The sequence below is a fragment of the Thermobia domestica genome, chromosome 7, assembly GCF_964235325.1.
Source record: "Thermobia domestica chromosome 7, izTheDome1.hap1.1, whole genome shotgun sequence".
Taxonomy (NCBI): Eukaryota; Metazoa; Arthropoda; class Insecta; order Zygentoma; family Lepismatidae; genus Thermobia; species Thermobia domestica.
Genome location: NC_137460.1, coordinates 274,853,211 through 274,870,145, shown reverse-complemented (window position 1 = coordinate 274,870,145; position 16,935 = coordinate 274,853,211). Strand labels below are relative to the sequence as shown.

At 39.0% G+C, this 16,935-nt stretch overlaps 1 protein-coding gene across 6 annotated transcripts in view; it reads right to left on the bottom strand.

Annotated features, from left to right (window-relative positions):
* LOC145690936 (uncharacterized) overlaps nucleotides 1-16,935 on the bottom strand; it is a 124,389-nt gene that overhangs the window by 93,826 nt on the left and 13,628 nt on the right. For all 6 annotated transcript variants that reach the window (XM_081766391.1, XM_081766394.1, XM_081766396.1 and 3 more), the window contains exon 2: nucleotides 16,272-16,519. In XM_081766391.1, the coding sequence (XP_081622517.1) occupies nucleotides 16,272-16,456 (185 nt within the window). In that variant the 5' untranslated portion in view covers nucleotides 16,457-16,519. The remainder of the gene's footprint in view (nucleotides 1-16,271; nucleotides 16,520-16,935) is intronic.

Genomic DNA, 16,935 nt, shown 5'->3' with positions numbered 1-16,935 from the left:
ATAAAACTTAATAACTCTTGAACCAAATGACTAATTTCAATCAAATTTTCATCATAGATGAGATTCGAAACAGGGATGGATTTTATTATTTCACTTTGACGGAACAACGTAGGAAAGAGGGAGGAGGGAGAGATATATAAAAATCTATATAAATGAAAATAAAAGACTAGGTTTGTGACTTTAATAACTCTTGAACCACCCGACCAATCTCGATCACACTTTCAACATAGATAAGATCCAAACCTGGGATGATTTTGTCATTTCACTTTTACGGTGCAAAGTAGGGGAGGGGAAAGGGAAAGATATATGTAAAAAAAATAAAAAATAAATAAATAAATAAATAAATAAATAAAAGTGACTCTCTTTGTGACTTCATCACGCTTAAACCACCCGACCGATCTCGATCCAATTTTAAACATAGATGAGGTTTGGATCTGGGGTAGCTTTTATCACATCACTTTCACGATAGAACTTAGGGGAGGGGGAGAGGAAAGATATATACAAAAATAAATAGAACTTAGTAACTCTTGAACCACCCGACCGATCTCGATCAAATTTTCAACATGGATGAGGTTCGGCCCTGGTATGGTATTTATCTATTCACTTTGACGATAGACTTAAGGGAGGAAGAGGGAAGAGTTAAAAAAAAAAAAAACTTAGTAATTCTTGAACCAAACGATATATATATATATATATATATATATATATATATATATATATATATATATATATATATATATAAATGATCGAAATGACTAATATCAGTGTGTCGAACTCATAGTTTTCGGGGTCGCTGAGATGAACAATAACACTTCCGATGCTGTGCCCCGCAAAAACATAGGGAGGGCAGGGGGATATAAAAAGTCATTGAAAATGACCGATATCAAAGAGCGCTTTAGTAATAATAAAAAGTGACTAACTAACGGCACATATTACTATTTTTTCTTTATTTGACACAGCGAAGCGGGTGATTGATGCTAGTAGGTTGTAGTTTTATCTTTACTAGTAGTCTTCACTCAAAATTCAATTATTATACCTTGTCGTTATAATATCCAACGCCTACACCATTTCTATCTCGAACGCGGATTCTCTGTAGGGATGAGCTAAACATTTGTTCTTAATAACAACTGAAAACTGATTTGTAGGAAACCGGAAACCGACATTCTAGTTTTCTCCAAAACTGGTTCGGTTTTTCACTAAAACCAGTTTCACTTCTCTTCAATAATTCTGTATTTTTACTGAAACCAGTGTGATTTCTGATGAAGCCCGTATGCTTTCTTGTTCTTGTAGTACTCATTTGCAAACAAGTCATCGAAGAAACAACGAGTTTGTTACGAAAAAGAACCAGTTTGGGTTAAAAAAAAAAAAAAAGTGTGGTTTAGAAAGAAAACCGAGAAGTGTGGTTATTGTTTCTTCCACTAATTTCTTGTGTTATAAACTTAAAACAATAATCTCAGATACAATGGACAATCATTCATAAATCAGCCATATTTAAGAACAAACAAACAGTATACAAAAACAAGCTATTTGATTTAACAGAATACATACTCAATATTCGTTAAGAAATACTTATCCCAAAGTTATCTGAATGGGAACGTTTCGGCAAAAAAATATTGCTTTCTTTAGTTTTTTTTTTTATTTTTTTCTTAAAAAAAAAACTAAGATTACCTGTGGTACTATATTGCATTGCATACTTGTTGGAAGTAAGATTCTGTTTTATAAATACGGTATGTTTTAAAACAACACCGACAACGTTTGGGAGAAGATTCCTGACACCAAGATAAGACAAAAAGTATGGACCAACCTGGGTGCACAAATCCTTCCTTTCGGAGTTATAGTCTGCCGAAAACACGAAAAAATTAATTTTAAAGGTCCATAGTCCCAATATTATGGAATCTACAGTAGTCGGGTCAAACCTTCACTTGGGAATTAATATGTGCGCTATACAAAATTAACATGTTTCAGAATTCTAAGGTACTCACGCAACAATTTTTGTAGAGGGAGTTTGGGTACGGACATATAATTTGAAGTACTCACCAACTACCACTATAAACATTGTTGAGATACTACCGCAAGATTCTGAAACATGGATATTTGGATGAAGAACATATAAGTTCCTAAGGGAAGTCTTGATCCAACCTACAGTAAGTTCCATAGTTTTGGAGCTATGGACCTTTAAAGTTCATTTTTTTCATGTTTTCGGCAGCCTATAACTCGGAAAGGAAGCATTTCTGCAATAGGTTGGTCTATACTTTTTGTCTTATCTTAGTGTCAGGAATCACCTCCCAAACGTTGTCAGTACTGTTTTGAAACACCCAGTATGTGCAATATGCCGATATTTATCAATTTAATGGAAATAGTTGGTGCTGGAATCAAGTCAGATTGGCCTGGGAACGGTTAGACGGAATCTGCAACTGCAGCTTATTGGTAGTGGTGTCTTACGGCAAATTCCAAACGGCTATGTGAGGAACAGCAGGTGCACAGGGAAGTGATTGAAATACGATCCAGTTTCAATAAAAGGATAATGGCGGAGATGGGAACCTATTCTTGGGATGCTAAATTAATGTCTATATACTGTATATGTATATCCTCTACCACTTCCGGTATCAACACAGGAATAAGGACGAACGTACGAACTTAGTAATTCTGAAAGAGAACATTATTTATGCACTAGAACAGTTTAGAAGTTATATATGTAAATAAGTAAGAATAGTCAATACACAATTTGGTAATCTTATTCAAGCGTTTTTTTTTTTTTTTTTTTTTAAGTTCCATAACAGATGGTCAGATGTACACTCATGTCCAAAATGATTGTCGCTTATCTATAACTGTCTTTTTGTAAGAATATAATTTGATAATGATTTTGCAGGGTACTTTTAATACTGATACTATGTGTATAATCGGGAAATGTATATTTGTGGTAAGTTTCATGGGAAAAGAATTATAAATACCAAAATTAGAATTAGGAATACAAAATGTTGCTAAGTGGACAAGAAAATATTCTTTTTTCGTTGTATTATTCTTATTTATTGCTCTTTTGACATGAAATTTACAACATACATATCTTTGCCGATTATACACATACTAACATTGTAAGAAATACCGAGCGAAATCGTTATCAAATTATATTCCTACAACAACATATTTATAGACATGTGACAATAATTTTGGACATGAGTGTACCTACTAGTTAAAAAGAAAATTATGGGTTGTCCGTCTATCCACTTCTCTTGTTCTGTTTATTCATTTGGGTAGCTGCTTTTAATAGGTCCTTCAATCTCTCACGCTCATTCCACTTGGTTAGAATTTTTTTCTGACGTCAATGACGATTATCTTTCCAGGCCTTCTTCTTCTTCGGCTTCTATAATCTTCATTTGACTTCCTATTCTCATTCTTTGTCTTAATATCAGAATCATTTCCTCCAGCTCTGCTATTTTATTGTCACTTCATGCATTTCTATTACACGGATCAATATCATGAAGGATTTTTTCCTTATCTTTTTGTATATTTTCGGTAAACTAGCATCACTTAAAATATACAGGTAATTCCGAATTACTCGTGTGTAACTTCGGCCTATTTAGAAAATGTGCAAAAGATACTACAAAACATAATAAAAAGGATGAACTGCACGATGTCGAGTAGAATGCGTCATTAATGCAAAGTTCAATGGATACGCTCCGAATGAATAGTGACTTAGTAGTCCCATCTAGTAATGTTACATAAAAGGGCTAGTATCTCCTTTCGAGCCAACCAAACCAAACAACAATATTGCTTTCAAGAAAATCCCCGGCTCCGAAGCCTACAAACAAAATTGGTGTCAGTTCAAGAATGTTGCGTGGTATTTGAGTTTCGCGTCCCGTTCTGCAGCGAAGCTATACGAGATGTCGACTTACAACTTAACGTGGGATCCGAATCACATGAGTTCCCGCCGGAAATCGAATCTGGGTCTCTCATGCCAAAGGCGCGTATGCTATTCACATAGCCAAGAAAGAACCCTCCCAAGGGTGTTAACTGCATGGTAAGTTAATACCACACTGGTGTGCTACATCCCACCTTTATTTCTTGTTTCTTTCACTACGAATCGACTATTTTTAACCTTGTTTTCTCAATTGTCCCCGGTGATGGGTCAACACTAAAAATTTCGTACCCTCCCGGCATAATGACAAACACTTATTTTATAATTTAAATATACGTTTACATACCTTCACGCCAATCTAAAGCGTTAAAATGTAGACTATTTAATTCAGTGGAATTCGCCTTTTTTTTTCACAGTTGAGGGTATATGACAGGGTACATACAGCTTACAAGTGTCTGGAACTAATCAATGCGTGCTTTACCCGCTTAGTCACAAAGGGACGACTGACTAAATGATTGTTGAAAGAACGCAATTATAACTTCAGCAAATTAATAACAACAGAAATCAACTGATCGCGCAAAGAACAAGTTAAAATCATTTCCTTTACTCATCTGCAGAACAAAGTCAATAAGTCACATGTATTCGGCGTGTGTCTTTTTCGTTCGACTAAAACTTTGCTCTTCTTTTGTGTATGTGAATGAAATGGATGGATGACTCTTACAAAAAGTTAATTAAATACTTAACTTGAAAAGTAAAAAGAATAATGTACCCTGATAACTGTCCCTATTGTGTGTAAGGTTCTGTTGATATGTAATCATGTGATCAGCGTTGTCTTTCATATTCGCCCTTAACAATGACACTTACAAAATGGCAAGTCCTAGGGCCTTTTCATTGACCGAAGAAAGTAGTGTATCGAATACATTCCACACCTTAAATTCTGCTCTACAGGTAGCTCAATAAGTGAAATTCTTAGAATATATTCTATTTTAAGTGGTTAGTCACCAAGGATGTTATAAAATAGAGGATATACCTATACAGTAAAATCTTGAAGCCATACGCCACAATTTCGCCACCCCCATCTGCCCAGTCCGTCGAATAAGCTCGCAATGTCTTGAGCGGACACTAAAGTAGCCAATCAGACGATGGTGGAAACGAGAGTAGAAAATCAGACGCGCCGATGCTCCGTTGTTTTTTAGGTTTATTGGATTTATTGAGTTAATAGGATGAAGATATGGGCAGATCCTCTATTTTATAACATTTTTGTCAATCACATGGATCCTCTTGAAACATTTATTGTACACTAGCATCTGCTGTATTTGAAGCAAAATTCGTTCCTGTTTATTGGGCAGCGATGATTGCATATCTTATACGCTCGTACTCGTCACTCCTATATTGTTTGTTTGCGATCTTTAGAAATGTCTCTCTCTCTTTTACTTGAGAAAAGCAAACTTCCAAAGAACAGAACTTGTAGCTTTTAAAGAAAAGTAAAAAGTAACCAATTTTACTACTTTCATGACAATCGATAATATTATTTATTCCAAATAAGTACTATTTAGGCGCACCTACGTGCATAAAATATCTATACAAATTAAGAAGTGAGTTCTGTTTCACAATTATGAAAGTAAGGTAGACTTTCAAATATGCGAATTCAATATTCAAACAGATCTGTAATTTCGGGCTGCAATAGAGGGACAAAGAGTTTATGGAATTCTTCCTTAAGACATTTAATCGATTGCAAAAAGATTGTCGCTATCTATTACTGTTTTTTTGTTATATGGCAATAAATGTTGAAATTGGAAGTGAGTGATTTTTACCACTTCCAGCTTGAATAGAGGGTTAACGGAGGAGACAGAACCTATTCTTTCGACGCTGAAACTATTCCAAAAATACAGCTTGTCGCTATATATTGCTGTTTTATTCTATGGTGAACAACGCTGAAACCGGAAGCGGTTCATTTCTACCACTTCCGGTTTCGAAAGAGTTAACGACGATGATGAAACCCATTTTTGAACGCTAAATCGACTCAAAAACAATCGCTTCTCTCTCTCTCTTACCGTTTTTGCTCTATGTCAACATCAATATTGAAACCGGAAGTACTAGGAAATTAACCACTTTCTTTTTTTCCGGAGTGTGTTATGGTTAGAGATGGTATCTATTCTTCAGACGTTGAATGTATTCCAAATACTTGCTTGTTTTTAGCTATTAGTGTTTTTGTTCTACGGCAATCAACGACGAAGTCGATAAAGGTTTATTTCTGTCATACCTGGTTTGAGTACAGACTTAAGGGAGGAGATGAAACCTATTTTTGGGAAACTGAATCAATTTCAGAAAAAAAAAAAAAAAAACGATTCTCGATATTTCTGACCGTTTTTGCTCTATGTAAATCAATATTCAAACAGAAAATACTAGAAAATTTCAACCACTTCCGATTTTCTCAGGTTGTTACGAGCGGTTAGGAGATGTTTTGACGTTCTCTGTAACCGTTTTTGTTCTATGCGGATCAACACTGAAACCGAAAACAATTAATTTCCACCACTTCTTGTTTGAGTACAATGTTAACGAAGGAGATGGAAGTTATTGTTGGGACGCTGAATTCATTACAAAAAGCAGCTACTCCATATCTCTTACCAGCTTTGTTCTGATACTTGATAACCGTTCTAAAACACTTCAGACAAATATTCAAGTCTAAAAACACTTCCACATGTACAAACCTCGTGGATTAATCCGCTTAGAAGTTCCATTGAATTAACACTTTAAATTAAATAGGACCAATGCATGCAGTGAATTTAAGAGTCCTTGCAGAATAAATTATATAGTTTGTATTGATCTGTCACGAGGTAACATACGGGTGAATACTGAAAATACAAACCATCTGGTTCTTACGTTTTTTAACAAATTATTATATGCTGTTTAAAATTTCTGATACAACGACGGAGGGACGGGGACATAAGGATGGATTGATTTAAATCAGATTCCGAATAAATTAATTCACAGTGAAAATAAGTAAAATCCCGTTTCCGTTCTGTTATTTCGATTATGGAAGATAATAATCATAATACAATAAGACTCAAATGTATGGAAGCACAATATGAAAATGAGTATCATGCAGAGGATGATTAGGGAAAATCTCGTTTTGAACGAGTAATGGGAGAATCCTGCTTTCTTCTCTTAGTAACACAGGGTTTTTAAATCGTTAACTATTCCAACGGGGAAACCACCATGGACATTTAAGACGAAAATTCTTTTGTGTCCACGTCTATTTGTATTTCCGGATAATAGGGGCGTATTTAGAGCGGTCCGATCCCCTCTTCGAAACAAACGCACACAGGCACACACACAAAAAAGGTTTTTATAACTTTAGGCGAAATTTATGTATTATATATGTATTTTGTGCTGCAGGCTAGTTTCTATTTTTTAAAAAATATGCCTCTGTCAAATATCATGAAAAGAAAAGTGTTCATGCTGATAAACGTTGCTGTGCTTTTTCCTAAATGCTTAAGAAACATTGTTTGGGATTGAAATAGGTTAACGATTGGGGATCAATTCAAAATTAAACCCCAATACTTTCACTTAAATAGCATAATTAACATTTAATACTAATTCCTAATGTTTTTTTTCTTCAGTTCGCGACTTCTATTATACGGGGAGAAGAATTTGATGTAAATTTAAAAAATCATATTTTTTTTTTTCATCCTGGGGAACATACCTCTCATTTCTGGTCCGAAGGGTTCATGGTTCTATAGATTAAAAATGGCGGACTTTCGAACTTTAATTATACCATAATGATGTTTTTAAGAACGATAACTGTGTAAAATTTACCATAAATAACGTTTTAAAATAATTAATTCTCTGAGCAATTTTGACTAAAAGGATAAAATTGTGATCGAAAGAGTAAGCAGATATAGACTGATTCTGTTTACAAAGATCAGTTCGAGAAGTGCAGTAGCCTCCTATGTACAGGGTGAGTTGAAAAGGATTTTACAAATTTGACAGCATATAAAAATGTATTGAAATAACTTACAGAATCGATACAGGTGTTAATTTGCAGCAAAATACAAGTTTGACTTCTGTAGTGCCGTAGTACCACATTCCGTCACCGTGAGCGCCACTGTAGTGCACTCTTAAAATGGAGACTTTCATTGCTGCGGAGCGGCTCGGTGTGTGTTATTATTCCATGAAACGAACTCTGCAACAGCTGTTCAGCGTAGTTCTCGTACGGAACAAGGTAAGGAACCTCAAAGCCGGTCTCTGTTCGTGATGTGAAATCACCAGGTCGCCCACCTGTTGCTGCTGCTGTTATCGGACAGGTTAGAAAAAGCTTTGCCCGTAGGATTTCTTTTTTTTTTCTTTCTTTTTAATTCCTCAAATAGTTGAAGACAAACAACATGACGTGATCTATTATTACCAGCAAGACGGCACATTGCCTCATTTCCTCACGGAAGTTCGAGATTTCCTTGATATTCGCTTCCCACTTGGGTGGATTGATCGTGCAGGTATAATTGCATGGCCACCTCGCTCCCCAGACTTGAAACATATGGATTTCTTCCTATAGGATTTTGCAAAAGATCGAGTGCATGTTCCGTCTCTACCTGAGAAATCCAATCTAGGCAGCCGTTACAGAAGTTACGCCCAAGGAGCTGGAACGAGTGTGGGAAGAAATTGAGTTCTGGTTGAATGTTTGCCGCATATCCAACGGCAGTCACATCGAACCAAAATTGGACTTTGACGTAAACTTGAAATGTTTTGCTACAAATTGAAATGTCTTTCGTCTCTGTCAGTAATCTCAATAAATTTTTATATGCTTTCGGATTTCTAAAGTCTTTTTTGACTTACCCTGTATTTGACTTGCAAATCAGTGAAGGAAATCATTATTTTATATCTTTTCTTTGGGGGGCGGGAGATATCCTGTATTATCCTTTACAGTGGAACTGGCCCGAAGTTCTTGGAGCGGAGCTGTTATTCTGCTTCATAAAAGGAGGGCCATACGTTGCTACCTTTATCCTTCTTGCTTGCTAAACGCTAATGTATCACTGCACTATCATACTCCTATTCATTTGATTCATTAGACGATAATATGCAGGAATGACGCCACCTACCTAGTTAAATCATAAATACTGTCACAAGTTTGAATATGAATAACACAGAGAGTATTAACACGAAGGCAATTTATTTGGGTCATGTTTTACATTGATATGTTGTACACCTCACGCACGAATCATTTTTCGAAATCTCCCCCCTTAGCCTTGATGCAGGCACGAAGTCTGTTCGGCCACTGGTCAATGGCATTATGCACCACGTCCATGCGAAAATTGTTCACTGCTCGGGTCAAGGATTGTTCAGACTGTCGACAGATGGATGCCGTTTATGGCAGACCTTTGCCTGACGGACTGCCCAAAGTTTGTAGTCCAAAAAGTTAAGGTTCGGGCTGCTAGAAGGCCAATCAGCGGTAGAAATGAAGTCGGGGACGTTCCGTGCCAGCCAGTCCTGAGTTGTTTTTGCTTTGTAGTCTGGAGCGGAATCGTGCTGCAAGGTCCACCTTACTCCAGGTAGGTACCAGAGAATGGTTTCACTATAGGTGTTAGCACTGTGTCCTGGTACACCTTGGCAGATGTTATAACACCTTGTTCGCAAAACTGCAGCTGGGTTGTGCCTGAGTAGCGCACTCCCCACCAAACCATCACTGAGGCAGGATGATCTGCCCTCTGAACCCTTGAAGCTGTCTCAGCAGCTGCAGTAGATGATGTGGCATACATACGGTCATTTTGGGCGTTATAGGCCTGCTCGATTGTGAACAGAATCTTTCTGTGCAGATTGTTGGAGTAACGCCGCAACAGTCTCTTTGATTTAAGGACCCTCTGCGACATTAATGTTTGGGTCAGAAAGTGATCAGTCTGTCTCTTATACGTCCGTAGATATAGGTCACTCCTGAGCACACGAGACATGGAATTTCTGCTGATGTTCATCTCAGCAGCCATCACATTTTGTGTTCGAACAGGATTTCTTCGAATTCTTGCTGCGACTACTTTCTGGACCTGCGTATCGTTCCTGGTCTGCCACTCCTTGCGCGGTTAGCTGCCGTTCCAATCTCGGTGTATCGCTGTATGGCGTGATACACGAATCTCTTGCTGATTTGTAGGGGTTTCAGGACGTTGAAAATCTCACCTGCTGTCTTCCCGACCTTGTATAATGGAATTACTGCTACACGATTTTCGTAATCGCTATACTCCACCAGAGCTCAGTACAATATCAATGTATGTCATGAACAGTCACACACACACTACATTCATCTTTCGCTTTTTACACAGATGGCAGCACTGTGCTACTCTGGATGCCTACAGCGCCACTCCAAACTTTGTGACAGTATTTACGATATAACCAGGTAATTCTTTACGAAGAGTTCCACGCACTACACTATTTCTTTGGCTGAACGCTGGAGACAGATACTGCTGTTAATGAGAACTATCACTAATTTGCTAGGTAAGTCTTACTGTCTGATATTGCTTTTGTCTTTGTGGGGTAAAAATGGCGATTAACATGTTAAAACAACGTTGTAAATACCAAATAGATAGCATCTAATACTGCTTATACGTTTCTGATTTTTCTAAGTAAACCGATTTTGAAATTAGACCTAGTTTCCTTTTGGCTGCCTCAAGGTCAGGATACACCACAATATAATAAACAGCTAAAAGCTACACACTGTCTTACTATAACACGAGCAATTGACAAAATACAGATAGCAATTTAAAATATGAATTCTACTTAAGAATAGCATACAGTTATCATAAAACCATGCTAATCACAACAAATCTATGCTTATGTGCAAAACTAAAGTCACTCCAAAATGATCATCATCTAGTATTCACTTTTGTTTTTCACCGGATTCATTGATACGCGTAGACTGAAGATATAAGTCAAGGAAGATAAATTACCAGATTCCTAAATGATTTTTTAAGAAAAGAGAAGAAACGGGAAAAAGTGCGACGGAGAAGTTTGTAATTAGCTGATAGTATCCAAGCTGTAGAAGGTAACATTTTAATCAAAAGAAACAAAAAAAATGAAACGAAATCTTGAGTTTTACGTCCCACGGTTATGCCGGTTAGGCTAAAGGAGACAGTGATGATGAGTAATGAATGAAATGGTGGGATGAATAAAGAGGAAGGAAACGAGGGAACCCCTAGGAAACCCACGCACACGGTGTTTGTCCACCACAAAGTTCACTTGGCGGGGGCTGGAATCGAACCCGGGACCCCACGCACCAGAGGTGAACGCTGTACCACTGAGCCACCACGGCCCTGTCTCTCTTAGTGTGTAACTGTTTCCAATATTCTGAGGTACGTAATTATTACCTTCGATTTCATCTTACATATGAAACAGAATGTTTGTTTGTTTGTTTGAACGTAACCCTTACACAAAGCCACGCTGTTCAACAGTTCCAAAATGAGATTTTGAAAAAGCACGGTTCAAATCATGTCAAAAATAACAGTATTTTACGAGTCAATTATGCAAACGTAGATAAAACTCGATATAAAAATTTTCTTGAAGTAATTGTGTCCTAGCAATTTCGCAAATTCCACTTCTAAAAGGAGGATTTAGGATTTAGTTTTCTGTGCTTTCAGCATCAATGGCCATGTCAGCTCGTCACATATGAGAGATGAAGTCCCTCGACGATCACAATATCCGAGAAAAGGGAAGGAAGAAATGAAGCGCTTGGGATCTGTATGTTAGGTGCCATTCCGGCATTTGCCTGGTGGGAATGTGGGAAAATCCAGGAAAACCCCATTGAAGACGGTTGGCCTCAAAAGCTTTTACATTTTTTCGACCGTGTCCCCACCGGGAATCGAACCAGGGGCCGCTCGCACAAAAGACAAGAGCGTTAGCGACTACGCTATCCTAGGCCACTAGGAGGGATGGAGGCTAACTTCAATAGTATAGGATGATCAATAAAACTAGCCCGGAAAATGTTTATAATTCTGACACAAAATTTACCCTTATTAATGAAAGGAAACTGCCTTTTACAGAAACTGCTGGAAGTGGCTACCGTTGATGTCAATATAGCGCTGTGTTCAATTTATCAAATTGGAAACACGTGTAGCCAAATGTGCCTCGCGTAACACTTACTAACAAACACGTGCTGTTTTAACGTTATCACTAAACACGTCTGCAGTTCTCACTCCAACAACTAGTTGCTATCACGTATCTGTGCATGACCTCTCACACCCAGTTGTGTCTGTCCCAGGTTCTAATGATCTCCCTGCTTCTTATAATACGTTTTCACGAAATTCCGAAAACACTTTTCCGGACTAATTTTATTTTGGCCACCTTATATTTTAATTTCGCTTGTAAATTATTTATTGTTGCTTCGGAAAGTTCAAGATTGCTAATAAAACTCCAACTGACCAAAGATAATGTGTCTGAGAAAGGCTATGCAACGTACCCGAAACTGTAACACAAATATATACTATTAAAAATATATACAGATGGTGATCAGAAAAATGGAAACACCTGAACGAAATAGCAACTTACCAGATTAATATGGTGTCGGGCCACCTTTCGCCTTCAGAACAGCCTTGATGCGACGTGGGATGGAGGCATAGAGGTCGTGAATGGTAGCAAGTGGAATTTTACACCATTCCTCGTGCAGGGCGTCGGCCAGTTCTGTGAGAGAGGATGGAGGTGGAAATCGTTGCTGGAGTGGTGCTTCCAAGACGGACCACAGATGTTCAATTATGTTGAGATCTGGGGATTGGGCCAGGGGAGGTATTGAACTTCATCCCGATGTTCCTCAAACCACGCTGCAACAACGCCAGCTGTGTGAATGGGTGCATTATCATCCTGGAAGATGGAGTCATTGTCCGGGAACAACATCCGGACCATAGGATGCAAGTGGTCTCCTAAAATTGCGACATAATCGTTGGCAGTGATTCGTCCGTTAAGTGTGACCACAGGACCCAATGGAAACCATGATATTTCGGCCCACAGCATCACCGAGCCGCCGCCATGTTTCACAGTTGGGCGGAGACACTGCAGATCATAAGCTTCTTTGGGCGTTTTCCACACATAAACACGGCCCGTGGTTGGGAATAGGGTGAAGGATGACTCATCCGACCATATCACACGTTTCCAGTCCTCAACGGTCCAAGTTACATGGTCGCGGCACCATTTGCGACGGGCGAAAGCGTTATGGTCTCTGATGAGCGGTTTGGCCCGTGCAACACGACCCCGTAAGTTCATGTCATGTAATTCGCGCCGGACTGTGATTGTCGAAGCAGGGTGGGGGAGTGCTGATTGAGTTCCTCCGTCACTTGCTTTGCAGTGGCACGACTTTTCTGCGTGACAATGCGCTTTAATACCCGGCGTGACCTGTCACTCATGATTTCCTTCCGCCCACTGTTCCGCTTCGCCGATGTGGTTTTCCCGTGTGTTCTGTAGGCCGTCATCACCTTCGACACTGTCTCACGCGACACACCTAACACAGTAGCCACTGCCGTCACACTCACTCCACATAACCGCGCACCAACAATTTGTCCTCTTTGAAAATCTGAGAGGTCTCCCATTTTACACTACCTCCGTCTGCTGCAGGCACTGGACACTGCTGTTCCACTGCACCTGATGTAGAATGGAGACCGACCTAACACACTACCACCAGCGGTCCGGCGCTGCGGGCGCCACGACACCACTGCCAACCCATACATCTGACGTGTTGCCAACTACAGGTGTTTCCATTTTTCTGATCACCATCTGTATATATACAAGGGGTAAACAAAAAATCTAAAAACACTTTATACAGGACACGTAAGTTTGGCCCTCCACTGTACAACACGTGTTGCAGTTGCCGATCGTTTTTTGTTTCCAATGTATCATGTGGACCTTCCTCTTCCATCAGCAATAAGCAGTTCATCTGTGAGTGTCATGGTGTGAAAGTGGTGCGGTAAAATGGGCGACCTGACAGACTTCCAAAGAGGCATGATCGTTGGTGCCCGTCTGGTTGGAGCTTCAGTGGCAGCAGTGGCGAACATTGTGGGGGTATCGAAAGGCACTGTGTCCAATGTCACGAGGGAAACATGGCACAATTCATGGGCAAACGACGTCTGCAAAGCACAACAGTGGTCGAAAGACAATCCTGTCTGATAGGGACCGAAGGGCATTAAAACGGATTGTAGCAGCTAAACAGAAGACCACTGCAATGAAAATTACGTCTGAACTCAATTCCGGCCTACAGAACCCGGTTTCGTCGAAAACAATGCGACGGGAGCTTCATAAAATGAGAATTCATGGCAGGGCCGCTATCGCCAAACCCGTGGTCACAGCAGTAAATGCGAAGAGGCATATCCAGTGGTGCAAGGACCACAAGGCGTGGACTCATGAGCAGTGGAAACACGTAATGTGGTCCGATGAATCGACCTTCACCTTGTTTCCTACAACCGGTCGTGTTTACGTATGGAGAACATTGTCGCAGGTCTATGATACAGACTGTCTGCTCCCAACTGAAAAGCACGGGGGTGGTTCTGTTACAGTATGGGCAGTGATTCGTAGTTTCTGCAGGTCCCATCATAGCCCTGAATGGAATGATGAATGCTAAGGCGTATGTGGCCATTTTAGGGGACCAGGTTCTACTCACGGCCCAAATATTGTTCTCCGATGGTGATGGCATCTACCAAGATGATTTGGCACCCTGTCACGCTGCAAAAACGATGAAATCATGGTTTGGGGAGCATGACCAGGAGCTATCACACCTCCTCTGGGTCCCACAATCACTAGATCTGAACATCATTGAGCTATTGTGGTCTGAATTAGAAATGCGTGTTCGGTCTCATTACCCTCCACCAGCATCCCTTAAGGAATTGAAGCATGTTTTGGAGGAACAATGGTACAAAATTCCACACACCACGATTCAGGAGCTGTATACGTCCATTCCACGTCGGATCCAAGCTGTTTTGGACGCAACAGGAGGCCCCATACCATACTAAGTATGATTTTCACACTTTCGCAAACGTTTTAATTTTTTTGTCAAACCCTTGTATATATATATATATATATATACTGCTTTGGTCAGTTGGAGTTTTATTAGCAATCTTCAATTTTCCATTTTATATTTATAAAATGGCGAAAATGAGGACAGGGTAGAAACGTTTATTTTTTATTTTTTTATTTTATTTTATTTTTTACTTTATTTTATTTATTTATTTGTTTTTTAACATAGGTTGATTTAGCTATTTCATCAGGCCTTGTTTCTGTATTGACAAACTAAACACAAGAACACACTGAGTAAGGCTATGTGATAATAACTATATAAAAACACACCATCACGTAACAGTTTCAACACAATAACTGTGTCTTCATTCGATTTCCACTCCTCCTGGCTACTTGAGAATTGGTCACCTCGTATATACTTCCCGGAGATCAACCTTTAATTAGGCTCTGCCCCTTCATTACAAAGTAACACTTGTGTTAAAGATGAAAACGGAGTAATATATTGAGTGGGATGCGCGGAGTGTAACAAAATTTATATAGGAGAAAGAAAAAAGATGGAAAAAAAGGATAAAACAGCACAAAGACGACGTAAGATTGAAAAGGGACAACAACGCTATATATAAGCATCAGAAAGAGACAAACGACACGATAGCGTGAGAAGGAGCAGAGGTCAAAGAAGCAAAGAATGAGATATCAGTGAGAAAATGGAAAGAAACCAAGGAAATTAAGAAGGCAGTAGATAAGGTGATGAACTGGAGTGCAGGATTTGCGATAAAGAATGGGAGAAGATTTTACTCAAAGAAGAAAGAAAAGAAAGACAGAAGAAAGAAAGAGAACAAATTAATAAGGGAACATAACTAGGATAATTGGAGGTCAAGAATGTATCCAGCAAAATCGTATATTTTTAACTGGACATGTGCGCAGCTGTACAAGTGAAAGCGAATAGCACAAGTGTTATTTTTAATAAAGGGGAGGACCCTAATTAAAAGTTGATCTCCGGGAACTATGTAAGAGATGACCAACTCCCAAGCAACCAGGAGTGCGAGCCTGATGAAGACAGTTATTGTGTTGAAACTGTTACATGATTGTGTTTTTTATATGCATATCACATAGCCTTGCTCACTGTGTTGTTGTGTTTAGGTTGATTTACGTTTTTATCATTATACTTTGGAATGTGTGACCTACAAGGATGGGAGTTACATCTTTGACAATAGAAAGGACAGCACCGCGTGTGTCGAGCAGAGTTTCCAAGCCTACTAGCAAAGGGAAAAGGGAATCATATACACCTTTTAAATACTTTTCATACACTTACTCTTTCCGTGACAAAAACGGGTGTTTCCGGTGATATTTACATCAAATCTTCCAACAAAAGATCGTTTTCAAGTAGTGAGATGTTCATTTTGGAGTGCTCTGTATACAGATAATACAGTAACTGAAACTTTACCTGGTACGCATTCCTACCACGTCGTCAGGTTTGGATTCTGTTTCTGATTTCTGCTTCTCTCTCTCCTCTGGGCGTTCAGATACTGCTGTTTGATCCTGTTCAGGGTGCAGAAACCCATCGTCTAGTTTCTCTACGAGAACAACAGGTTGACTCTTCAACTTCAAATCCATTTCTTGGTCGTCCATGTTTATCTCTAGGATCTTCAATACTCCTCTCCTTTAAATAGTTCCAACTATTCTTTGCCTACTCTGAAAGTAAACAGAACAAACAGAAAATAAACAACACAAAACATCAGTACACTCAAAACGTAGTCGCCTTTCTCTTTTCTTGTTATACATTTAAGTTCAAGCAAACGTGTTAAACGTTGAAACATAGATAAAGAAAGAGAAAGAAGTTTCAATGACAATGCTCATAGACTATTGTGAAAGCTCAGCATCTAACACGTTTGCTTCAACTTAATTAAATGACACTGAGCAACAAAATGAGTAATTTTTTAGGTTACTGATGATGATTGTTCTTCAACTGTTAAGAATATAATGGATACAAATCATTATTTTCATTTAACTCTGGAATACATACTAGTGATGTCAACCAGCTTGGCTCAGTTCAACTGAGCCATCGGCTCGAGCCGGCTCGGTTGCGATGAGCCATCGGCTCGGTTCGG